At 44.3% G+C, this 24,425-nt stretch overlaps 3 protein-coding genes across 8 annotated transcripts in view; 1 reads left to right on the top strand and 2 right to left on the bottom strand.

Annotated features, from left to right (window-relative positions):
• Window positions 1-562, bottom strand: part of CMKLR1 (chemerin chemokine-like receptor 1) — a 46,898-nt gene extending 46,336 nt beyond the window's left edge. The window contains exon 1 of one of the 2 annotated variants that reach the window (XM_072880214.1): window positions 495-562. The gene's annotated coding sequence lies outside the window, so the exon portion shown is untranslated. The remainder of the gene's footprint in view (window positions 1-494) is intronic. The other variant, XM_072880213.1, reaches the window with a different exon arrangement.
• Window positions 563-833: 271 nt separating this feature from the next.
• Window positions 834-4,285, top strand: FICD (FIC domain protein adenylyltransferase). 2 transcript variants are annotated; one of them, XM_072880477.1, is made up of 3 exons: window positions 834-912; window positions 1,619-1,960; window positions 2,927-4,285. In XM_072880477.1, exons 1-3 carry the CDS (start codon window positions 834-836, stop codon window positions 4,000-4,002), a joined length of 1,497 nt encoding a protein of 498 aa, XP_072736578.1. In that variant the 3' UTR covers window positions 4,003-4,285. The 2 variants fall into 2 exon arrangements, with proteins under 2 accessions (XP_072736578.1, XP_072736577.1); XM_072880476.1 differs by lacking the exon at window positions 834-912 and adding an exon at window positions 1,249-1,490.
• On the bottom strand, window positions 3,945-24,375 carry SART3 (spliceosome associated factor 3, U4/U6 recycling protein). 4 transcript variants are annotated; one of them, XM_072880472.1, is made up of 20 exons: window positions 23,992-24,375; window positions 22,932-23,058; window positions 21,742-21,846; window positions 20,109-20,293; window positions 18,950-19,055; window positions 18,067-18,191; window positions 17,444-17,599; window positions 16,146-16,284; window positions 15,614-15,721; window positions 15,146-15,223; window positions 14,879-14,937; window positions 13,595-13,704; window positions 13,200-13,312; window positions 12,739-12,815; window positions 12,171-12,339; window positions 10,930-11,381; window positions 10,071-10,223; window positions 8,201-8,388; window positions 7,395-7,571; window positions 3,945-4,070 (listed from the first exon to the last, which is right to left on the bottom strand). In XM_072880472.1, exons 1-20 carry the CDS (start codon window positions 24,172-24,174, stop codon window positions 4,016-4,018), a joined length of 2,865 nt encoding a protein of 954 aa, XP_072736573.1. In that variant the 5' UTR covers window positions 24,175-24,375; the 3' UTR covers window positions 3,945-4,015. The 4 variants fall into 4 exon arrangements, with proteins under 4 accessions (XP_072736573.1, XP_072736572.1, XP_072736575.1 ...); XM_072880471.1 differs by having other exon boundaries at window positions 3,946-4,070; window positions 10,930-11,384; window positions 23,992-24,371; XM_072880474.1 differs by lacking the exon at window positions 3,945-4,070 and having other exon boundaries at window positions 4,428-7,571; window positions 23,992-24,371.
• Window positions 24,376-24,425: the final 50 nt, after the last annotated feature.

The following is a 24,425-nucleotide window of genomic DNA, read 5'->3' as shown; positions in this document are numbered from 1 at the left end:
GAAAAACATCTTATCTTGCTGGATACTGAAATCTGAGGGAGTTACCTGCAATTGCCTAAAACATTCTTTCTCTTTCCCTCCAGCTTTTGACAAATCTCTCCCCATTCCTGGTCTCCAGCCGAGGGAGGGGAGAAGCACAGCCCTGCTGCAGAGCACCAAGGTACGTTGCTTACTGACACACTCTGCTGCCTTAAGGGAAAAAAAAGAAAGGAGCATTTTTCCAGAAAGGCCAGGGATAGGTGACAAGAATATTTCGACCAAACAGAAAAGTTTTTTTTTTTTTACTATGCAAATAAACAAGCTGTGAGCACTGAGGACGGTTTGCTGTGCTCCCCACACCACCTCGCCCCAACAGAGCCCCGCTGGCTGAAGCTCCTGGCCGTCCCCAGCCCCTCCACAGAGAGGGCCGCACCAGCCAGGCAGCTGCCATCTCCCGGCCCTGCACCCTCAAGCGGCCCAGCCGGGCTGGACCTCCCCAGAGCCCTGCCCCGAACCTGAGGAAAGTGACGGCGCCGGGCCGGGCCTGAGGAGAGCAACGACGACCTCCTCCCGCCAAGGCCGCCACCGTCGCATAGCAACCAGGGTCGGACTCCTAGGCCTTAAATAGCAAGTGGCCCGCCCCTCCTCCATCTTCCCTTCTCATTGGCTGCTCCTCCTATGATTGGCGTGAGCGCTCACCAGTTCTCAACCTCCACGAGCCTCTCCTGCGCCGGGGGCGTGGCGCTACCCGGAAGACGCCACAGGAAGCCGAGGGCAGGAAGGGGGGCGGAACACAAGAGAGAAGGATCAGCTGTGAGCGCCAATAGAAATGGAGAAGAGGGACGGTTCAGCCAATGGTAGGGCGCGGAGGGTGGGGTCCCAGAGGGCGGGGCTACTGTAGCCGGCAGCCGGCGGCTTCGGGAGGCGGCAAAGGTGATGGGGGGACCCGGGCTGGGGGAGCCTGGGGTGAGGGGACCCCGGGCCGCGGGGGTGCTGGTGGGGTCGGGGGACCCCGGCTTGAGGGGAGGCTGGGGGCTGCGGGGGCCCGGGCCGTGGCGGGCCCGGTGGTGAGGAGGATGCCGGCCTGAGGGGAGACTGAGGTCGGGGGAGGAGCTGGGGGTGAGAGGGGCCAGGCTGGGGGAAGGAGACCTGGGGAGGGAACGGTGCTGGAGGAGGAGCGGCGGCTGAAGGGGAGAGGGGATGGGGGGAAACGTGGGTGTCTGGGGAGGGATTTCCCCACCGGGGGGACGCGAGGGAGCCTGGAGCCTCTGGCTTCGGGGGTCGCGGGCCTGGAGGAGAGCTGGAGGAGATGGGTAGCTGTGCCATGTGTGTACGGGACAGAGCTCCTGCAGAGCCGGCTGGCAGAGCCCGGTGCCCATGCTGCTCACCGGCTTCAGTGTCTCCTCATGCTGCCGCTGTTGCATTAACGTATAGCAGATCCCACAAGGATTTGTGTTATGCCGAACACTACACGCGCCCTGCCCTGATGTGCTTAGAGGTGGCAGGGAAAGGTGGGTGCTTGGGATAACCCCTAATAGCTGTGACAGAAACCCAGAGCACATACGCTCAGGTGCCACGTCTCCAGCACCACGCCTGCCCCGTGACACGGAGCTCTGGCTAAAGCCGTTTCTCTTCCCAGGTGGGAGCAGTGGGAAAGGAGATGTTCCTCGTGTCTGCACTGGAAGCAGGATGAATCTCGTGTCTATGGCGACAGATCCCGAGTTGAAATGGATAACCCTGTGGGTCCGCATCAGGTGGGCGGCCGTGCTCGTGCTGCTCCTGGGCTCGCTCGTGATGCTGCTGCTCCCGCTGGCTGCCGTGGAAGACCAGTGCCACGCAGTGCTCAAAGGACTCTCCTTCCTAAAAAGTAAACTGGGCGCGGGCTCCTCGGGGGTCACCAGATACACAGGACAAACAACCGGACTGAGCGTGACCTCCAACGGGCTGGAGCTGCTGGTGCTGAAAGGCAAAGCCTCCCCAGGTAAGAGTGTCCCCGGGCGGGCACAGGGGAACAGCTGACTTCCTGTATAATAACAACCCACATCTGGAGATCTGTCCCCCCACCTGATGATCTCCTGTACCCCGTAATGGTAACAAACTCTCACTGCCCAGCTGCAAATTAACATCAGCTGTAAATGACCCAGAGGTCAGACATGCCATCGCCAGCCGGGCTGCCGGCAGCAGCCCGACTGCATTCCATTGCCCTGCGCTGCAGAAGGGCGACGCGCTGGCGTTCTCTCAGCGCTGCTTTGTCTCTCAGAAGTTTTTCCTCATGCTCTTGGTACTAGTAAGTTCTGTTAAGGTAACTGGAATACAAAGTGGTGTTTTAATACACAGTAACCTGGGATACACGGCATTAATCCTGAAATCCTGTCTGTCATAGAACAGCCTTTCTAGCAACGACAGGCTGCGGTCGTTGCCTTTATTGGCCAGGACATTAATTTGGAAAACTTTCAAAGGAATCATTACAATTCCAGCGCTATATCTTTGTTTGCATTAAAGCTATTATGGCTGGGAAGATGTTTGATAGTTCAGTGAAAAAACAGATAGAAGTGCTGTTAGCAGCTGTGGGCTGTGCTTCTAGCAAGACTGGCATTATTGCCAAGAGAATGTATTTAAGTCTCTGTGTCCTCCCACACAAAGCAGCCTGGTGGCCAAAGCGAGTTTTGCTGGGATGGCTACACGCTTGTGGCCAGCTTGAGCCACGCTGCTCACAGATCCTGCCTCACCACGCTTCCTGCCAGGAACAGCTCTGCTGCCATGAACTCAGCCTGTAAACGTGGCATAAGCCTCTGCGCTTGTAGCCTGGCAAAGGCTGGAATACAAGTTTACTGTTACAGTTCTTATAGACTGGCTTTATTTAATTTTTACATCTGTGAATAGTAATGGTCTCTGGAGGTTTTCAGTAAAACCCACTACCTTGTTATCTGTTATTGTTGCATTTCAGAAGTGAAGTTAGAAGCCAAAGCAGCTCTGAATCAAGCCCTCGAAATGAAGCGCCAAGGAAAGCGGGAGAAAGCCCACAAACTCTTTGTGTACGCCCTCAAAATGGACCCTGATTACGTGGATGCCCTGAATGAATTTGGTATCTTTTCTGAAGAGGAAAAAGACATTCTTCAAGCCGACTATTTGTACTCCAAAGCACTAACCATTTCTCCCTGCAACGAGAAGGCTTTGATCAATCGGGACCGGACACTACCTTTAGTTGAAGAGATAGATCAGAGGTATTTTAGCATTATCGACAGCAAGGTTAAAAAAGTGATGGCGATCCCCAAAGGCAATTCTGCCCTGCGCCGAGTGATGGAGGAGTCCTATTATCACCACATCTACCACACAGTTGCTATTGAAGGAAACACTCTGACGCTGTCAGAAATACGACACATCATTGAGACCAGATATGCTGTTCCTGGAAAAAGCTTAGTGGAGCAGAATGAGGTGATTGGCATGCACGCAGCTTTGAAATACGTCAATACCACGCTGGTGTCGCGGATAGGCTCCGTGACCATAAGTGACATCTTGGAGATACACCGGAGAGTGCTGGGCTACGCCGACCCGGTGGAGGCAGGGCGGTTCAGGACTACTCAGGTGTTTGTAGGACATCACATACCACCACATCCCCAAGATGTTGAGAAACAGATGCAGGAGTTTGTGCAGTGGATGAACTCGGAAGATGCCATGAGCTTGCACCCCGTGGAATTTGCTGCGTTAGCCCACTACAAGTTGGTTTACATCCATCCATTTGTAGATGGCAACGGAAGGACCTCGCGCCTGTTAATGAACCTCATACTAATGCAGGCGGGCTACCCACCCATCACAATCCGCAAGGAGCAACGGGCCGAGTATTATCATGTCTTAGAAGTAGCCAACGAGGGCGATGTGAGGCCTTTCATACGCTTTATTGCTAAGTGTACTGAGACAACTCTGGACATGTTGCTTATCGCCACCACAGAATACTCCGTGGGCTTACCTGAAGCAGATGGCAGCACTGCTGGATGCAAACAAACTATCCCCGTCAAGACTTGAGGGTTGTGGACATTCAGGAGCCAATGAACGCGTGGGAGAACAGAATGCCAAGCCACTCAGTGTTCCTGCTGGGAAATAACTCGACAGGAGGTGTCACTCTTTAGCATTTCATTTATTTAAAGTGTCTTACATTTGATTAAATTAGTATAATTTATTTATATACATTATGCCAAGCTGAAACGTGAACTGTTGATGTTGACTGTGCACTATAACTTGCTTGTGCTACTGGAAGGAGGTGGGGAGAGGTGTCAGAGGGGCTCAACAAGCTGAAGTAGAATTTAATTTCTCCTTGAAGTTAGGCTTTGAGAAGCTGCTTCAATCACAACCCTTCACCTAGTCAGTCAACTGCATTGTCTTACCTTGTCAAGGAGCTGCTAGGCAAGACAAAGTCTTAACTGACCTGTTGCTTTTGTGTTACCTCTTCCCTGTTGTTCCAAAAAAACTCCCCAAAACACAACCTTTGCAGTAACAGCACTCTCCCAGCCATGTTAATCAGACTCTTTCCTGTCAGTCATACAAGTTTGACAGCACTGATCAGGAAGGAGGCTAAGCTCCAGTTCAGCAAAGGCATCTCTCCCCTCCCATTTCTGTTTTCAGTAGCACTTTGCATGTTTACTTTCAGTTGCCTTTCCTAGGGTGAGTTTTGTACAACAAGCGGGAAGTATTTGGTTTAAGATTACAGATGATGTGACTGGAACAAGAGAAGAAATGCTCTCTGACTCATTTCACTGAACTGGGGGGTGCTTTTGCTGTACTTCAGACAGAAGGACCACCTAGCGCTCCGAGGCCTTGCCTCAGACCCCACCTCATCAAGCAGGATCCCTGGGAAACTGCAACTGTCCTTATACATTTCAGTTCAGGGTTTGAAAAGAGCTTGCTTCTGGAAAGCAGTGGGCAGAAAAGGTTATTATACATAAGCATGAGACAACTTTTATCAGTTGGGCCATTTTGGTAAGAATTTGTATAGCAAGTTTGCAAAAACCTTAAGTTTCTTCAATCTACACAAAAGATCTTTTCACCATTAATTACTAGGTCACATTGTTACTGTGATAAATGCATCAAGAATCACACAAGGCCTCTCTGTGCTGCAGTGGCAGTTAGTGTAGTACCTGGAAGCTGCTGTGCAATTCAAAGAAGCATACCTTATCTTTGCTTTTAAGGTAAAAGCACCTGCAGCCTAACATAGAAGAATAGCTCCCTACACCCTGCCTGCCAGTTGTGTAACAGCGTAATTGATCCCAACACCTCTAAGTTCAGAAAACTTGTGTTCAATCCAGTTTTAGAGTGCTGTTAAGCTTAAACCCTTTGCAAAACAGCATAAGCTGTTAGACTGTCCCAGGCCAGGGTTAAGTTTCTTCCCTTCTAACTCCCTCTTTAGCTGCAAGGTAGTTAGGACACATTTTATACAAGCAGACATGGGAGTTATCTATATACTACAGCACCACTCCATGCTTACGTACCGACTACTGGTGACAGGGAAAGCAAACAATAAATGAGGAAGGTTGTCCTTACAAAGCATGCTTATTTTTGTAATGCAAGGTGAGTATAAATAAAATCTGCACTTTAGAGCTCTGGGGGAAAAGAAAATGTTATTTTAGTAACAGATTAATAAACTATTTTAATATTAAAGTCTTTGTTTGGAATAGGCTGTTCTCAAAACACTTGTCTGCTGCGGTGAACTAAGAAGTGGTCACAGCTCAGTTTGTGGAGTAGCAAGTTACACAGTACACATCCTGGCTCCCTCAACTGCATACAACCATACTGCAGCGTGGGGTGTTACGGAGGGCTCTGAAGCAGCAAGTCCAACCCCAGCAACCAAAGGAAACTTAATTCATCACCAGTGTCGTGTACATGCCTGCCTGCCGTCAGGGCAAGGCCAGCCTTAGCGTTCCCACCCCACAAATCAAAGCTTCATATTAAAGTGTTGTTAGAATGTTTCCAAGCTGATTTTTTGAGATAGAATCCCATTGTGTCATCAGTACAATACTGGATGGCTAGCCCAGGTGTCTGGCACAGAAGAGGCTGCACACCATACTGTGAACAAGCACCGACAGAACTTGGTCCCTTGCTGTATCACCACAACTGCCGCTGTTACGTGGTTCAAAGCTACGAAGCAGACTCATCATTTCAAAGTAAAGCCAAGTCAAATCAGCACAGAATGTAAGCACTGAAAATAGTGTTTATTTGCAGCAGTGCTTGCCTTGTACAAGTGAACGTGGTACTGGGGTCCCCCCTCACATTCAACCCCTGTGTGTGTTGACTTCCAGAGTTAGCAGAAGTTTTAGTTGACAAGCAGTAATATTTCTATCCAAGATCACGTACCAGATTACTTTAAAGTCTGAGGTGATTACTGAAGTGGTTTCAGGATATTCATACTAGATGGAATGAGCTACTTAAAGGTATGTAAGTGACACTCTGTATCTCAGTGCACCTGAGAGGTGAGGTACATCCGTATTACGCAGCTGCCATAGGGTAAGTGCAATTCCAACACCCACATTTAAACAAAAGCAACAGTATTTATAGAAAACCTTTGAGAACTTGAGTTTAATAAACCAAGAAACATCAGCTTGCACTTCACATTTGTACAAAACCATACAGAAACCACCTGCTAAAGACATATGAGCTAGCTAGCAAAAACAACCAAAAAAAAAAGAAAAGGTCCTCAGCACAGCATGTACAGCTTTTATGGGAAACAAAAATTACCAGATCTAAGTATTATCTCATGACACTTAAAAATAATAGTTTGAATGTCTTTTACAAATACACAATATAAAAAACCAGTCAACTTGAGCAGAACATTAACTGAATACATATATATGTATATTTGTGTATATACATATACACACGTATGTATAGAAACTCTCCCAATACTAAAATAGGCCATTGTGGTGAAGTTACTAGCATCTGCCATTTAACTCTTAATGGAAGGAGATGAATGTCCCTGTGTGTGTGTGTGTTTGGGTGTAAAATGGGTTTGTTGTCAGAGAGAATGACTGCAATCACAATCTGAACTGACCAGTGGAGCTAGACAAGGTTATTACTAGGCTTTCACATTGCATCTCATTCGTTAATGAAAGAGAAATATTTGTAAAGTATTCATAAAACTTGACGTGGCATCCAACCCATACAGGAAATATTTCCCCCCTCATTACCCTCAATATGAGGAATCATATAACGCCATTTTACCAGAACATAGTATAACTCTCTGCTCTTAGAGGAAAAAATGGATTTGTACCATCCTACACTGATCTCGATGAATGCAGTAGTCCGGAACAGTATTTACACACGACTGTGACTGGCGTTCTCTCCTTGCTAGCATAAGGACACAACATGGCTTCCATAAAGGCATTTCACATTTTACCAGACCCGCTGATTGCAGACTTTTTGCTCACTTTTTCAGTAGCATCTTGGCAAAATCAGCATTGGACATCTTTTTAGGCTCCTCAGGGGGTTCGGATGAAGTTGCTGGTGAGTTCTGGACCATCCCATTCTCAGCCTTAGCCACAGGATTACTCTGGCGCTGTAACGCACGAGGCATCATTGAAAGCTGTGTCCTTCCCTTCCCTCGCCTGGAGAACAGAAAGTGACATTAAAAATATCCCAGTGCTCTTTGGACATACTGTTTTAGCTTGGGGAAACAAAAAGGACTTTGTTCACTATGAGGAACACTCATTTAAATATTATTCCTGTCATTTGTTTCAGTAATAAGTAGTGCAAAGCTTTCAAAGGGTGCCCTTTGAAACCGTATACCTAAGTCCTGGCAGAAAACAAGTGCCCAACAGTCCCCAGAAACCGAAGCTCCGTGTTTATCTACAGGGCACGTACAATACACCGCCAATGCAACGCTAAACAGCAGGAGCACTCTAAAAGACGAAAGAGCAACCTTAATGCTCACTGTGAACAACAGCTGGTTCTCCAGAACGAGAGGATGTGGAATTTATTAGTGCTCAGGTGCTAACATCAGATCCAACGGGATGTCTAACACCCGATACTCTGTCACTACAGACCTGTTTCTATTGGTAATGTAAAGAAGAAAAATCTACTTTTCATCATCAATCTAGCAACCCAAATTTTTATGGTTCAGCACCTTTTAAATGTTCTCTCATATTCTAGAGAAGATTCCTACATTGTAGCATATAAAGAAACCCAGTGTTTTCTTTTTAAGCATTGCCAAGCAGTCTCCCTCACTAATACTTACGCTCCATAAACCTGTCGTGGTACTGCAAATTGCGAGGCTCTGCCTGCCTCAGGCTTGTCTGGCAGCTTTCGGAGAGGTGGGTTACTGATCGCCACCTTGATGACATGTTCCTTAACTGTCAGGCCATCCATTTTCAGCACAGCCTGCGAGGCCTGAGCTTCATTTTCATATTCCACATAGGCCAGGCCCTAAATAAGGAAAAGAGGTAACCCACATTAGTTTTAGCGCTTCTTTCTCTGCATGACAGCTTTTGCTAATGATGTGGCCAACTGGTAAGAAAACTGCAGAAAGCAGACCTAAACATGGCTAAGAATCCCAGTATTCTTTAGCTAAAAAAATTCTTATCTACACAAATCTACAACCTGCATTTCTTGACTCTCATTCATGATGCCCTGATTTGTGGAAGAGGTATTAAAAAAAAAAAAAGAAGAAAACCAAGATCCCAGTAAAGTAAATATAATGAAGTACTGCATTGCTGCATCAGTGGCAAGCCTTCACTTCTATACATATATCCAGGCTGAATCTGGTATTGGACAGATTTGGATTCACAGTGGAAGAGAAGATAAATCAATCTATGGAGCTAGAACAGAAAGATCCACACAAACTCTCCTGTGATCCTTCACTAAGCTACAACTTGTACCTAAGGAATCAAGTCTGCTAACATATGGCCATTGTGGTCACCTTGGTTTCGAGAGCAGTAAAACCCATCTTAAGCAGCTCCAACAGAACGGACAGGCACTGTCTCTAAAGAGACTGGCGTTGCTGCCCTGAGAACAAGAGACTGGTGACAAAAGTGTTCTTTGCAGGAAATGTATCCGCATTGACTTCATGAAGTAACAGCTGCTAACCGCGCTGGTAATCAGCTGCTAACTGCTGCTAGTGCACCTTCAGTAACGGGGTCTTGTTTCCAGCAAATGGACAAAAGGGCACCCCCCGGCATCTGCTACAGCAGGCAAAGTACAGGAGTTGAGAGGCCATCACCTCCCAGTTCTATTATTGTTATGCTTCTAAATGACATTCAAACCCTTAAGCTGTATTTTTGGATTATCCAGTTTCACAGGAAACACATCAGATTTTATATAGCATTCAAAGTACATTTATTTGTGGTTTAGACAGAATCCCAGCTCAAACTAAGCTGCAAACATGGCTTGCAAGACTTGGGGTACACATGGAGAGCGCTCATTACAAGGTATGCATGCAACAGGAACTGTACTTGAGATATTGCCAAGAGCTAGAAAAGACATTTTAAAAATACATGCACATCATCACCAGGATGGCACCTGTTAGAAGTGCCCAACATGCAGACATGGCCGAGGTGTCAGGTAGAATTTTGGCAGAGCAGCAACTAGTTCAGAGTCTCTTATTTAACAAGGAGTCATTTATTCCAGGATGGAAATAATGAGCCCTGTCAGAGAGAGGTGGCTCATTTCTCACTGGCAAATCTATTATTGCAGCAGGTGTTATGAACAATAGCCTCAAGAAACTATAAGAAAGGGAGTAGGGGAATCGGTTATACGAGGTGAACCCTATGTAGTCAGTTACTATAAAACCAAATATTCTTTGCAGACTCACTAATGCCTATTTTCACTATACTGAAAGCACTGTAAACATCTTCCCCTCCATCCCATTTATATCACACATTCTTCTTGGGCAATTTAAATAGTATTTTGGAAAAATTCCTCTTCCCCTCCTACTTCTTTGTTGGCACAGAGGCACACTGGGCTGTAGAAATCCAAGCATTTCTACAAGTTTTAATGCAAAGCCATGTTGGCAACTTTTAAAAGACAAAGCTTACTTTTTGTATCCAAACCTCACGAAGAGCTTCTTTTCAAGGATTTTTTAAAATTAAGAGTGAATTAAGGATGCCTACCTTGGGTTTTCCAGCTCGGTTGGTGACCAGCCGAATGTCTTTCACATTCCCATGTGCTTTACACACATCTTCCAGCTCTTCCTTAGTGCAAGAAAATGGCAAACCAGATATAAACAATTTATGTTTCTCCAGTGTAGTGCTATACCTGAACACCTGAAGAAATGAAAAGGCTGTTAGATACCAAACCAGTCAGAGACGCCAAGGATTTAAATCTATTACACCTCCAAAAGCTTAGAGTACTTCATATTTGTGTGACACAAAAATACTTTCAAGTCATGAGTAGTATCTTGAAAGATATTTGCATATAAACATACAGGCATACACTAAGAACTTGCAAGTAATTCTAAGAACTGAGACGCTTCTAAACACCCATGTCTCCTTCATGATGAGAAGAGCCATTGATAATGTCGCCTTGCTCAATCTGAACCATTAAGTTTTTCTGTCCAATAACTCCGTAGTGCAGAAAACCACTGATTATACAGCCGATATCTACTACAGACCATTAACAAGAACCAGCGGGTTGTGTGATAAATGCCCACAGCTGTATGACTCATCCAAAAAAGTACTTTAAAGATTGAGATGCTCAAGTAGGAATCTGGGTACCTCTCACCACTAACAAGCTGCTCAGATCAGCTTACTCAAGATCTGCAGAAATCTGCTAATGTCAATCCTGGTTTATGGCAAAGTAACAGAAGATGCAAGAACTCCCAGAAAACAGTTTTACTGCTAAGATATAACATTACCATTCCTAACTAGCACAACACGAATTAGATGCAAGCCCTCTGGAAGCAACATATTCTGCTAGCTTTCCTATGCAGTCCCACTGTTCAACCTATTACTTGAAAGAATAAAAGTTTACCTTAAAGTCTGGATTCTTGTTCTTGTCAACACATGGAGAAACAAACATTGGTCTTCCCTCCACAACTTTACGATCCAAGCCAAGAGCTTGGAGAGCAGATTTTTCTTCCTTGAATTCTACATAGCAGTAGCCCCGGAAAGTCCCTTTGTTGCTGAATACTGGACGGATTTCTGCTACCTCCCCACAGCTCTCAAAGAGCTCTTTCAGTTTCACTTCAGGATCTGCCATGTTGTAGGACAGGTTGCTGACAAAGACGGTGATATTATCTTTACTGCTGTCATGTAAAACTTTGGGGATGTCTTTTCGACTGGTAGATGCCTTTTCCTTTTGGTTTGCTGGGCGATCTGGCTTTTCAGGTCCACTTCTTCCAAACAGCCCGGTTTCTACTACCTCCATGTCTTCTTCAAGAAGTACACCATCACCATCTCCCTTGTGTCTCTTGCTGGGCTGCTCTGCTGATTAATGAAATTGAAAGCCTTACTAGAAAAAAATTACACCATTTCATTCACCATTGAAATTAAGCTGTCCCCCATTACCACTATGGAGTTTGGAAATGGCATGTGAAACCACAAATACAATGACAGGTCTTAAGAGACACAAAATAAAAGTCTCCCTCAGGTTTTTAAGAATGAGTAACAACACATTATTTGACCAAGACAGCAAGTATTTAGACAAAAGCAACAGGGATATTTTTTTCCCTTTTTCTGTCAGTTACAACTACTGATTCACGTTCTTTCTCTTTGTCGAATGGGATTTTTTTTTTTTTAAGTAAGAAACACAAAAGTGTAAAAGCTCCCAAAACTCCCAAGGGCAGTGATCTATTAAAAAAATCTTCTGTTACCACCTTCCAAGAGACTGTTGCAATACTGAATAACACAATTTAGACATATGCCTTAGTGTCATTTGATGAGTCAAGAAAATTACTTTTTCTTCTTTGTTTAAAAAAAAAATAAAATCACTATTTCTCTGAAATAAGAAAAACCTAAAATAAAAATACGCTATAGAAGTTCTTATAAACATATATTTCTGTTGATCAAAAACCATCTAGTCTTGCTTTCATTTCACTACCACAAAGATCTCCTAGGAGAAAGAGACCCTGAATCGACAGCAGCTCTGAAGACACCAGCGATGGCACTTCCTCATCTGCCTCTAACTGAAGGGAAGCAACCGATAACCCTGTTGCCAGAGGTCTGAAGTTTTAGTGTTGGGGGTTTTTTTGTATGCTTGTTTTTGTTTTTTACCTTCTTCTTCTTGTCCCCATTCACCCTCATCATCATCATCTGCTTTGCGCTTGTCTCCAATCCTGGTTTTTTTAGCCTTTTTGGAAGCTTTCTTTTCTGCCCGAGCCTGCTTTCGTTGTTCAGCTTTCTCCTCCTCTTGCTTTGCCAGAGCAGCTTCTTTCTCAGCAGCCTACAAATACGGAAGATTTTTTTTTTTTTCTAGTGACTGCAGATTGCAGAGCATTCTTACACACTGTTTTCTAGAGTGCTGAACCAGGAGGGTTTTGCCCTAAGCTCCATGAAACGCAGCGCTAATGGAATCATCATTTAAAGCACATCTCAGTTGTTTGCTCTTATAGCTTTCCTGGAGTGCATGTTACTCTTGTATCCATCCAAAGGTCAAAAGGTGAAAGATAAAAAGCATCAAAAGACATTAACCATAGTTTTAAACTAAAAATCAATAGTTCTGAGGCTTTAAGACAATTCAGGCTTATCTATGGGAACATTAGAAATCTGACATTCAGACAAGCATGACCTTAATATAGGTATTTCCTATAAACTGCTTAGGTAGTTCACAGAAAGTTCTGACCTTTGCTCTTTGTTCATTAACTCGAGCTAATCTGTTTTCTGTTTTTTGAACAGCTGCATCCCAGTCTTCCAATGTTCCTAAAGGATAAAAAAAGCCTTGTATTTAACTTTCCCATAATTTGAAAATACAATTCTGAAAAAATAAGAGTCAATGAGTTCATGGAACTTGCTCTTAATATTAACCATTACACATGAAAATTCTAAATACAGCCTTCAAAGAAAAAGAAAACAAAAACCCAGCAGAGCCAAAACCTCTCATTTATAATACAACACTCCAAAAGGCATGGAAAAAACCCCAGTGATGTCAGAAAAGAAGGCCAGAAAAGAAGAAAAAAAAGGAGAGCTGCTTGTGTATACTATAGTGAAAAAATAAGCTTTCACCAAAACACTAGATCAAAATTCACTCTGTATTATTGTACACTAACTAGACTGGGTAAAATTAGAGGACGTGCAGTTAGTTACCTTCTATTCTCTCCAGCGTGAGCAGCACCTCACAGACATGCTCTGGATAGTCACTTGTGCACTGCACAGCTCGATGCAAGGCCTTCCTGCAGTGCTGAGTATCACCATGAGCTCTGCAGTAGGGAAACCACGGCAGTAAGGAGCCAATCCTCCACATCAAGATTACAAGACAGGACAGTTAACTACGCAAATGTTTTCCCTCCTTCCCCAGTGAACTCGCACTACAGATTGTTGCTGCAATACTTGTGAAATATACTGCAGAGCTGCTGTTAAGAACCTCAAAAGCGTACTACAAACTCATATGACGTATACACATGCTAAGCATCTAAGTCTTGTCTCACATAGATGAGGAAACTAAAAAGTTAATTGACTCTTCCAACCAGCCAAGTTCTTACCTTTCTAGGTTATAATACTCCAGCCACATGTTAGCATATTTGGCATTTCCTTTAGTCATAATGTTGTCCCAGAGCTCTCTGGCTTTCTGCATGTTGTTACATAAGCGGGCCTGAAACAGAGCATCCAAAGTACTCAATATAATTTAGGATTATTTGTTCAACTCCATTACCCCCCTACCTGCCCCCCACCCCTCAAAACAAGAAATCACCACAGATGATGCACACAGACCCAGGAAAATACATCTGCTCCTTAGAGCAAAGCAAACACCTAATGCAATCCTACTACTGAATAATGCTTCCCTGCCCACCCCTCACATCAAACTTGGTTTCTGGCTCCCACATACATTTTATTTTGGTCATTATAAAAAAATTAGATGGCTGCTTCTGAAGTTTTCCTTTTGTCATTACTCATGAATGTACCCAATAGAGCACTTAGACTGAGAACAGGTTTTGCGTTCAAGAGAAGCGCTTAGGAAATAGAGCAGGGAGAAGTGCTTCGGAAAGGGAGCAGGGGAAGAAGGGAAATGGATTAAGACACCCAAGCGGGATTCACCTGATCTAACTGTAGAGGTACATGAGTATGGTAGACAGCTGACTTATTAGAACTGCTTTAGCATATGCTGAATCACACCTGGATGTACCTACTTTCTCCCTCCACTATAAGTGGACAAAGTGAAAGTAATTAATTCAGATTCAGACCCACACTGTTGAGGAGGATTACAATGCCCAAGACTTTGGCAAGCCATCCAACGCATTATGCCCAGAGAAATTATAGAACAAAAGTAACATGACTTATCCCGATGCGTATGAGCCTGTGGCAAAGGAGGGAAAATAAAACATCCACTCGCAGGCAGTGACTGCCCCAGCACCTTGAGACCTGTACTAGTTTGAAACTAGTTCGTGTAGGCAGCACTAAAACAGGCAGGATTCAAGGCAGTTTACAGACTTAGTGTTCAGTTCCAAGCCACTGCAGCTAGCCTGCTAACCAGGTTACTCACAAATCTCTGTACCATACTGCAGTCACAGCAGTATAAACATGCTAACACTCCTGACGACTTTCTCAAAGAGAATACTGTTTCTTTCCTCGGATGTCGTGCTTCAAGCCTGAAGCTACACTATGTGCTTGACCAGCCCAGACACAGGAGTGGAAGAAGAAAGATTTACTCACTGAAGTTACCCAGACAAAATGACAAAGTACAAGAGGATTGCATTCTGTGGTTGGAATGTTAAAATGATCAATCTCCTCTAGTCTAGCAATTTAAATACAGCAGATAGAAACACCACCTCAACTCTTGCCCAGTTCTGCATGATGGTGCAGGATGGATCTCCACTTTCACTGAATCCTAGGAATAAAAATAAGTACTGTTTGTGAATGGCTCTTGGAAATAGAGTGTTTATTAAACAAGTTCTACATTGTAGATTAAATGTTTATCTGTCACTTTCTTAAAATGTTCCAGACACTTGAAGACAAGTTAAATACTGTGTGGAGAGCTAGTCTTATAAAAATTATTTTGAACAAGATAAAAGAATATATTGGATGATTTAACTTACGCTCTTCTACTTCTTGTTTCAAATACTCCACAGCACGTGCAAATGCAGACCGCAGCTCTTCTAATTCTTTACTCGAGTCTTTAGAAAAAAAAGAAAGAATTGCCTTAAAATAATAATTTAATTTCCATCTCCCATCCACCAAAACCTCGTTTAACACTCACAATGATTTTATGGGGGGGAAGCCAAAGTTTATTACTTCAGTAAAATTCACTACATGCATAACAAAAAACCCCATCAAGTATCTAAAATGTAAGGCAGGGCATTTTTGCAACAGCACAATCTATTCTGTCAGCAAGGAGTTGCTTTAAACCAAGTAAGTTAATATATTTTATAGACACTAACTGGCCAGAGAGTAATTTTTGTGAAAGATGTGAAACTACTGTTAAATTTTTTAAAAAAGTAATAAACTGTTTTCTATGTATCTCTCAAACAGTGGCAAATATCTATTCACACATATATCATATATACCTTGTGTAAAATCCACTCTTCTTCTCAGGTAATCAAGATAGGCCTGCCAGATTTCTACGTAGTCCGTTGCCTGAATAAAACCTGCATTCAGAGCTTTTTCAAACATTTCTGAAAGAAATGGGGAAAAAACACCCACACAAACATATTTAGTTTTCAAATATTGACAAAATTAGCAAGCTACAGTGCATAGCACAAAGTAGCATATACACCTTACACTTCTAGGAAGACAGGAAAATGCAAGAAATCCTACATATCCTAACTAGTTTAGGAAGCAAACGTAAAAGCCAGTTGAATTCAGTAATCTTCATACAAAGTTGAAGTAAATTGCTCACTCAGAATTGAAGCTGCTCAACAAAAGCAGCTTTTCCCTAGAAACACACTACTGTGCACTTCCTCAGCTTTCAGACTGTTGCAGCAGGATCAAACCAAATCCTACAGTGTCCTACAGGTCACCACTTGTCACACATTATTCAGAGTGCAGAGGGCAGTTCTGTAGTGTAAAGAAGTCTTTGCTGAGATGGTCTTTCTTTACCAGAAATAATGCTGTGATCAACTCTATGCCTCTCCATCGCCAAAAGGTATCGAATCCATAGCCCAACCGTCCAGGGACAGTTCCTAACAGCACGGTCATGAGCGGACAAGACCAACTCTTTCACTTTCAGCTGCCGGTCCTGAAATAATCATACAACAAAGTTTTTAGCTCCTATTAGGCAGAGAGCCCATCTAAGACATACCAGCTTATAAAGAGCCAACAGCTTAAAACAGTACTTCCATTTTATATTTGAAAAGCTAAAAAGAGATGGGTACTTTAAATTCTGTAGTCCTAAAAACCCAGTGAACACCTTCAAAACAGAAAGGATATGCTCAGGAGCAACACAAACAAGAACTCCATGCCATATTCAGTCTGCAATACCTAACTGTCTGCTTCTAACCGAGCCAGTTAGGTATTTGTTGCTAATGAGATAAATATAATAAAGGCACCAAGTAAATTCCCAACTGTTCTTAGTATGTTTAGAAGAGGGGAGGAAAGGATACATGAAAGAGGGTGCACACACAGCCTACTCAAGGGAGGCAGGCGCTGTTCCACCCGCAACCTGCTGTCTCAAGCTGGTAAGATAAAGACATGACAGAGCAACTCAGCCCAGATAAGCCTCCTATAGCGAGTTACACTGATCTCTTAATAGACTGACTTTCTGTCCACATGAAAACCCTGCCTCTCAAGTTCAATACGATTTTCAAAGTGCACTAACTAGCCCACATGTAAACATAGACTAAACATCTGGATTTGCTTTGGCTTGTTCGTAAATTGGTTCTTTGTTCCCCACTGTAAAATATTCAGGAGAGCACTGGCAGCCATCAAACAAGCACTGTCATTAATTTATCTGTGTCTCCTGAAGGACAGGCAGGCTCCCCAGTGATTCAGACAGCACTGAACTGCTTTGCCTACAAGAGCTAGAAGAAAAGGAGGGACATTATCAGAAGCAATGCCTCTGGATGACTAGCTACCAGAGACAACGCCAGGGCTTACAGTACAGCTGGTTACACCTACTCAACTCCTTGCCAGATAGTGCAAGCCTCGATGCCCACACCCAGTTTAATTCTGCAGAGAAAACACACAACTGGCAGAAAAAGTGAGCAAATGCTCACTTGATCAATAAACACATCCCTGAAAACAGGAAGAAGCCAAAGGTGAGGTGAAAATAAGTTTCTGAAGAATTTAAAGACTAAGGGACAGGACTGAGGTAGACCTTACTGGTCATTCATTTATCAGCCACTAAGATTAAAAAAACCAGGAAAATAAACCCACAAACATCTAGTTTTTTTCCTTACCAAATACTGATTGTAGCGTGCCCAAAGATCTGGCACAAGGCAGTTCTCAGCCAAAGCCCTCTCATAGATCAACTGAATGCGAGCTGGATCACCTCCTTTCATTTCAAAATCAATGTAAGCTTGATATTCTGCTAGCTTTGGTGTTTCAGCACCCAGCTATAAAACAGAGATACAAAAAAAATTAAAATCTTCTGAACAAAGCATGATTCAAACAGTTCAACTGTTACTCAGAGTAGGTCTCATGCAAAATTTCACACAAGAGCTTGGCCTCTAAATATCAACAGCTTTTGATTTTCACATATCTCCAAATACCACCCTGGTTCTGAAGCCATTCAGATCCCTCCTTTTTATTCCTCTTAGCCCAGCATGCTCGTCAATGCTGGAATAAACAGCCAGAGTACTCATGTGCGCCTTATGGTGGCCTGACACAGTCAATAGATTCAACAGTTTCCAGTATACCCAGTCGTGAGGCTTCTTCTCTCACATTGCTCACAGCTAAGTCACCTAAACAATACATAGCTGCTTTACCTCTGTGACTAGACAAATAATAAAATTTGGGGGGAAAAAAAACCACCCCAAAGCAATTAACTCTTACTAAAGCAAGGTATAAGTAATAGCATTACCAGTGCCTCTTCATATGGTTTACACTTCTCCAATTGCTGTAGAGCTTTTTTGTAATTCTTTACTATTGTTTCTGGTATCGGATCTTCTGACCATTCCTCATATTCAGCATATGAAGCCTCCATATCTATTAAAACAGACATGAAACCCCATCAATAACTTAGTGAGCTAAATAATCAACATTCAACTTATATTTGATTCTAACACATTTGTATTTCTGTTTACACTTTTGTATCTTAACTGTCACACTACTGCATGTTTATAGGGTTCGGACACTTCATCTTATACAGCGCGCTACAACACGAACTCAGGACAAGTTATATTAATGCTACTGATTTTGATTTAGAAAACCAAAGTGGCAAGATTTTCCCAAGGCTTTAAAGAAAAGAGACCAACCCAAATTCTTTCAATATGCAAATGAAGAAGTCAAAGAACTGTGCTTAACTTTCTCCTACGAGCAAAGCCACAAGAAAAGGGACTCCCGGAGTTTAAAGAATGAAGCAGGTATGGCGTAATTCTAACATTCCAGCTGTCAGCATGTACTATTCCCTATCAACCAAGGTTCTTACGTAGTGATCATCACAGCTGAATTCCCAGTTCCTAATGGTCATGTTTTGTGCTCATCACTTGTACTTTAAATAGCCTCAAATTATGTTCTGAAGAAACGGATAAAACAAGTTTCAATGAGTAAGAATATTTTTGAACAAAAGGGATCTGTGCATCATTCAAGAGGCCCTAAAGACAGGCAAATGTCATTGATTAAAGAATTCACAAATACTACAGCTGCAGTTTGTGTGGCTCTACCAAAAGAATAATCATGACTAATGCCTGGATCCCTGTAACACGGCTTATCCATGCCATCTCTCTAAGTGCACCGGCTCTTACCTAACAGCGGGATCCCCAGCTGGCGCCTGAACAGCGTGTGGATCTTCTCAAGCTGGCTGCAGAGCATCTGCTGCTGCTCAGGCGATGGAAAGCTGCCAGGAGCTGGCTACAAACAAAAGGATTGAAATTTAATCAGTTCCCTCAAGCCTGAGCTGATGAACATGATGGGGTATTGTTCATGGGTTGGGGGTCTGGGCTCCAAATGGCTACATGATCCTTGAAGAACAGACACAGCCAACTTGCATTTCAGGTCACTGCTGTGAAAGCTAAAACTTGGAAATTGCTAGACTCAGAAGCTGGATGAATGCGAAAAGCACTCCTCTCTGAAAGCTGACACATGCATAGGGAAATGATAACCTGGAAAAAAGTAAGCCGCATGCGATCATGCCATTTCACAAACCCACTGGGCTGCCAAATACTTTTTCAATAAATCCCTGGTGTGTGCACAGATGATTTAAAACTTCCAGCTTTCTTTCTGTTTGAGAATGAAAGGGTGTCCTCCCATTACTCCTTTGTTAGAGCATTTCATAGAATGGTTTGGGTTAGAAGGGACATTTAAAGATCATCCCGTTCCAACCTCCTCCCCCCCCCCCCCCCGCCCCATGGACAGGGACATCTTTTAACTTCCATATCTTATGTAGTAAATGACAAAAAAATAGAAATATTCACATTCTGGCCATCTTGTAAAGGTACCTTTTGCACATGTCAAACAATATGTTCTAGGGATAATATATATCATCCAAAAGTCACAAAAAGGGTGAAATAATAAATGAGCTAAAAGCTGAAGTAGAAAACAGTCTAGAAATACAAATATGATTGACTGTGTGCGAAAATATTCGCTGGCAAGAACATTGTTTCATAGTGAAGCCACTCAGTTTAAAGCTATTCTTGTCAATTCAAGCTAAAGAAGCAGAGTGAAATTTTGCTTCTGGATATGAGATTTTATGATCTTATTTAAAAACAAATCCATTACTATATCAACTAAATACACAGAATGTTTTTCCCAGACCAAAGGGTCAGTTTCTACAGCTGAAAACAAACAACCGTGTGACATTAGGGCTTCTTTTCTCAGAAGAGACTGATGAGGGGGCAGCACAAGATGACTTCAGAAACTACACCACAACTTGTTTCTTACAAGAGCCCAGGAGACTGGCCTTACCTGTGCTGTTTCCAGTATGGCATTCTCAAACTCGCGGTACGCTTCCCATAAAGCTGTGCCTTTTGTCACATGCAGTCCAACTGCAGTTAATGCTCTCTCAAATATTGAGCGAACTTTCTCAATTCCTCCTTCCTGACCAATGCCACCAATTGAATACTGGGCATATTCCAACCAAATTTCCGGACCTAAACAAAGTTATGAGAAACAGATGACCTAATCCCTTCAAAAATAAAAACGGCATCTCTCTGCTTCCCGAACACCCACAAATAGACCAATACATGACAATTTTCTCTACCATCCAATGTAGTAAAGAAAAATTAAAATATTTTATTCTACGCTCTTGATTCAGTACCAGCTGCTACAATTGTCTTCTGAAAGAAGTCACTCTTATGGTTGTTACTGACACAGATTTGACTCCTGTATGCCACCTCTGGTACACAAGCTACATCAGAGATGCATTAAGATTCCCCCTAACAGCAACTTGACTTTTCTTAAGCACATGTACAGAGCTGGGACCACAAAGCTGTCACACTCCTACAGAACTCACATGAAAGTAGGTCCTTCTTCTCTTTCCAGACTCCTATACTTGCCTGTTCAGCAACTGCTTAAGCAATGTAACTATGAAGGAGGAGGATTTGCTAGAACAGCGTTAGCTGCCTGGCACCTCTCCCACCAATAGTAACATCTGAGCAAATTAGGTTCAGGGACCCCCAGCAGAGACTAACAGCCAATGGATGTTAGATTGCACATCCTGGGCTCCAGAAGAAGTCTTTCCAAACTCCAAGTGCAATCCATCCAGCAGATCCAGAAGATACTCCCTCTCAGTTCTTCACGTCTCCATTCCTTCTCCCTGAACAATCACCAACACTCTGTGAGGCTAGCTATGCCGGTGCTGTAATGTGACATTTTGTATATAGCTTCTGCAAGGGATTTGCCTCAATGCTACCAAGTCCTCTCTGCTTCTTCAGGCTTCATGTTTTCAGCACCTCACCACAATACCCAAAGAGCACACAGTTACTCAGTGCTCTAAGCTAAAAGTTTTAAGCTATGGCTGCAGGCAGCTCCTGAGAAATGGAAAGACAAGACATCACATACTTCCCTCACTTTTAATGAGGATGATCAGAGCCTGGTACCACAGCATGGCTAGGGTTACCTACTTTGCAGGGTTTCAAGAACACTCTCACAGGCAGTAACTATGTTCTGAAAGAGCTGTCACATAGTGGAAATGGCAGTAAAGACGGTGTTAATCAACACAGAAGACAGGAGTAGAAATGAGCCTTTTAAAAGCATTCACTTTCCTCAAAGGAAGAGCTAAAGAACCCATAATGGGTAACTGAGAAAGCATTCCCTAAGTGAGCACAATACCTACTGCTTTTAGAGATTAGAGAATTGTGAAATATGCATTTAAAACTTTTTACAACGTTGAGAAGATCTTAAAGACTGCAATAGTACTTAAAGCGTTGCCTTTGAATGGCCTTTAACTCCAATGCTTCAGAAAAACTGAGGATCACTTCACACTAATATTTTTGATCAAATTTCTGCATTATAACAGAAGGAAGAAACCTTTCTAGAAAGAGAAAGCCATAATCTGAATGCAGAACAATACATTTTATAGCATATATTAACAACTTACAGATGTAGTCTTTCACAGCTCTCTCAAACAGCTCATAAACCTTCTCTCGCTCAGAGCTTTCAGAAGCCATTTTTATCTCATCCTTCAACCAGTCCAGCCAAATTTCTGGAAGGAAGAAGTTTAGAATACATCACCAATGTTCAGAAACCATACGTTAAATCCACTTGTTGAATTTTTTTAGGAAAGTTTTTAGTAACAGACTTAAAAATGGGGAGAGGGCCAAGGGGGAGAAGAGAGCAATTTTAGCATCCACAACTACTCACAATTAATTTAAAAGACAAGTTTGACCTATTCAAATTAGTACTAAACAAGTGCACTTCTATTTAAAGAGAGTAGAAGTTGCAAGCAGCAATTTATCAGTACCGTGGGCAGAGGATCAGTATGCACCAGTAACCAAAGAGGCATCCAGAGGTACACCTTTCCTTACGCTTTTACAGGAAACAGTAGATGGCTTTAGAGGCTGCAAGTTTCCACATGCATAGAAGGAAACCTTCCCTTGCCAAGGGTAAAAGCACACAGGCAGAACAGCCTCTGCAATATTTACGTTGCCTCTGTGTTATGAATAGAAAAGAAACAGCCATTTCAAGGGCTACCTGCAGCTTCCACCAACATTGCATTTTTTGCTGCTTGCCTGAGAAATTTAACTTTTGGCAGGAGTTTTTCTGGGCTCTGAGTCACATTCACTGACTAAGTGACTGGAGCCGTTTCAGTGCTGCCATTCATCCCACAGCTGTATGTTACCAGCCCTACAGCAAAGGCAGCACAAGCAAACATACACCTGTCCCTGGGCTACAGCAGGTCGCATCCTGGCAGCAACTCTCCCAGGTAACAGATGGACAGACCAGCGACTGGAATAGCTGGGCGCACACAAACACCCCCTCATGCCAGTTCCACTCTACTGCAGCAGCCTCTGGCAGAGGACAGGGCAGCTGCAAGGGGCAAGAACTCGAATTCCTGCAACAGGCTCGCAACCCTGCGCCTGCCAGAGGCCAAGCTCCATGCTGGCCATTAACACCAGCAGCACTCACAGTTTAAAAAGTCCCAAATCTGCTCTTTTAGGTTTCTCTGGACTGGAACAATGCTGTTGAAGCCTGGCACAAGCACATTATTTCACCACTGAAACAATGGTATTTTACATGGATGACGCTTAAGCGGTATTGGCTGCAACATGAGGAGAAGAGGCTCTGTACCTTCAGTCAGTGGAAAGAGTTCACTCATCTTCTGACGAGCTCTTCTGAGCTTTACCAACTCTCCCTCCTGGCGCAGCAGCTTTATCAGATCCAAGTGACAGTTATAGTCAAAAGCATTGATGGAAAGCTTTAAAAGAAATAATTATTTTTTTAAAAGCACTGTTGAATGACAGACGTGGGGAAAAAAAAATCAGAAAACATTTAGCAAAACAAAACATCATACTGTGTTTTGGGGCGTACAAATCTCCTCATGTGTTCACATAGCCAAGACAACACCTGCCTTCCTGCACAGAGTGGCACCAAACTTCACTATTGTTTGCAGGATGCTTTTGGGTCACAAGCAGACACTTATAAAAAACACTTTCAAGTTTAACAGAACTTTAAAGTTAAGCTTAGAGCTTAGCCTACAGCTCCAAGCTCTAAAGGTTACTGCTCAGCAGTGCAAATGCCAGCACCAGGACTACCGCAGCTACCAGCTGCAGAAACAGACCCAGGAATGCAAAATTAAGAAAGCCTTCTTCAACAGAGCTAAATGTGTTTTAATTTCTTCAAAGTCAATAAAAATCCCCAGAGAGCTAGCAAATTTTTTTTCGATGAGTACAAACTGTCCACTAGTGCTCTCCTCTCCAATTTCCCTCTCAAAAAAACCCCCAAACGTTTCCATTTCAGACTCCAAACATTCACATCTTGACAGGTCCCAGCATCAAACTACACGAGCAACCATGGATTTTTTTCCATCACCGCCGCAGCCGCTCCAGCAGGCAATCACAAAAAGGAAGACCCCACGAAGGCCGGGTCTCGCCCCACTCCGAGGTTTCCCTCGGGGGAGGCCTCGGTTCTCCGGGACGAGCCTTCCCCGCAGCCCCGGGGCCGCTCCCAGGGCCGCTCCCGCGGGGCGCCCGGGGCCGGCTCATCTCTCACAGCAAGGCGGGCGGGCCACCAGCGCAGGGCCCGGCCTCCAATACCGCTTCCCCTGGGCCAAGAGCGGGCACCGGGGGGAGGCCGCAGTGCTGCCCCACCGCCCCCTCCCCACGCCGCCGCCAGCCCAGGAGGGCCCCACCTGCTCCTCCAGCCGCTGGATCTCGGCCTCATTCTCCTTCTCCTCATCTTCGCCGTCACCAGACGAGTCTGAGTCACCCTCATCCTCTGAGTCGCCCCCCGACTCGGGGTCACCCTCCGGCAGCCGCTTCTCCTCCTCCTCCTCCGCCGCCACCGCAGCCGCCCCGGCTCCCGCCGCCGCCATCTTATGCAGCTCCCTTCGTAGCCAGCCGCGCTTCGCCGCCTGCCGGGGCTGTCTCCGCGGCGCCTGTCCCTCCGCCGCGCACTGCCGCCGGGCGAGCGCTGCGAGGAGAGGGCCGAGCCGCCGCCCGCAGGACCCGGCGCTCGGTCGCGCACGTTGGCCGCGCTGCGGTGAGCGCCGCCGGGGCCGGACCCGTTGTCTTCTCGGCTGAGGCGCCGGCGGCGCCGCGGGCACCTCGGGGCCTGGCTGTCAGG

This window comes from Ciconia boyciana, chromosome 15 (assembly GCF_034638445.1).
Source record: "Ciconia boyciana chromosome 15, ASM3463844v1, whole genome shotgun sequence".
Lineage (NCBI taxonomy): Eukaryota > Metazoa > Chordata > Aves > Ciconiiformes > Ciconiidae > Ciconia > Ciconia boyciana.
The sequence above is the reverse complement of the archived record's forward strand: the minus strand, read 5'-3'. Positions and strand labels throughout refer to the sequence as shown.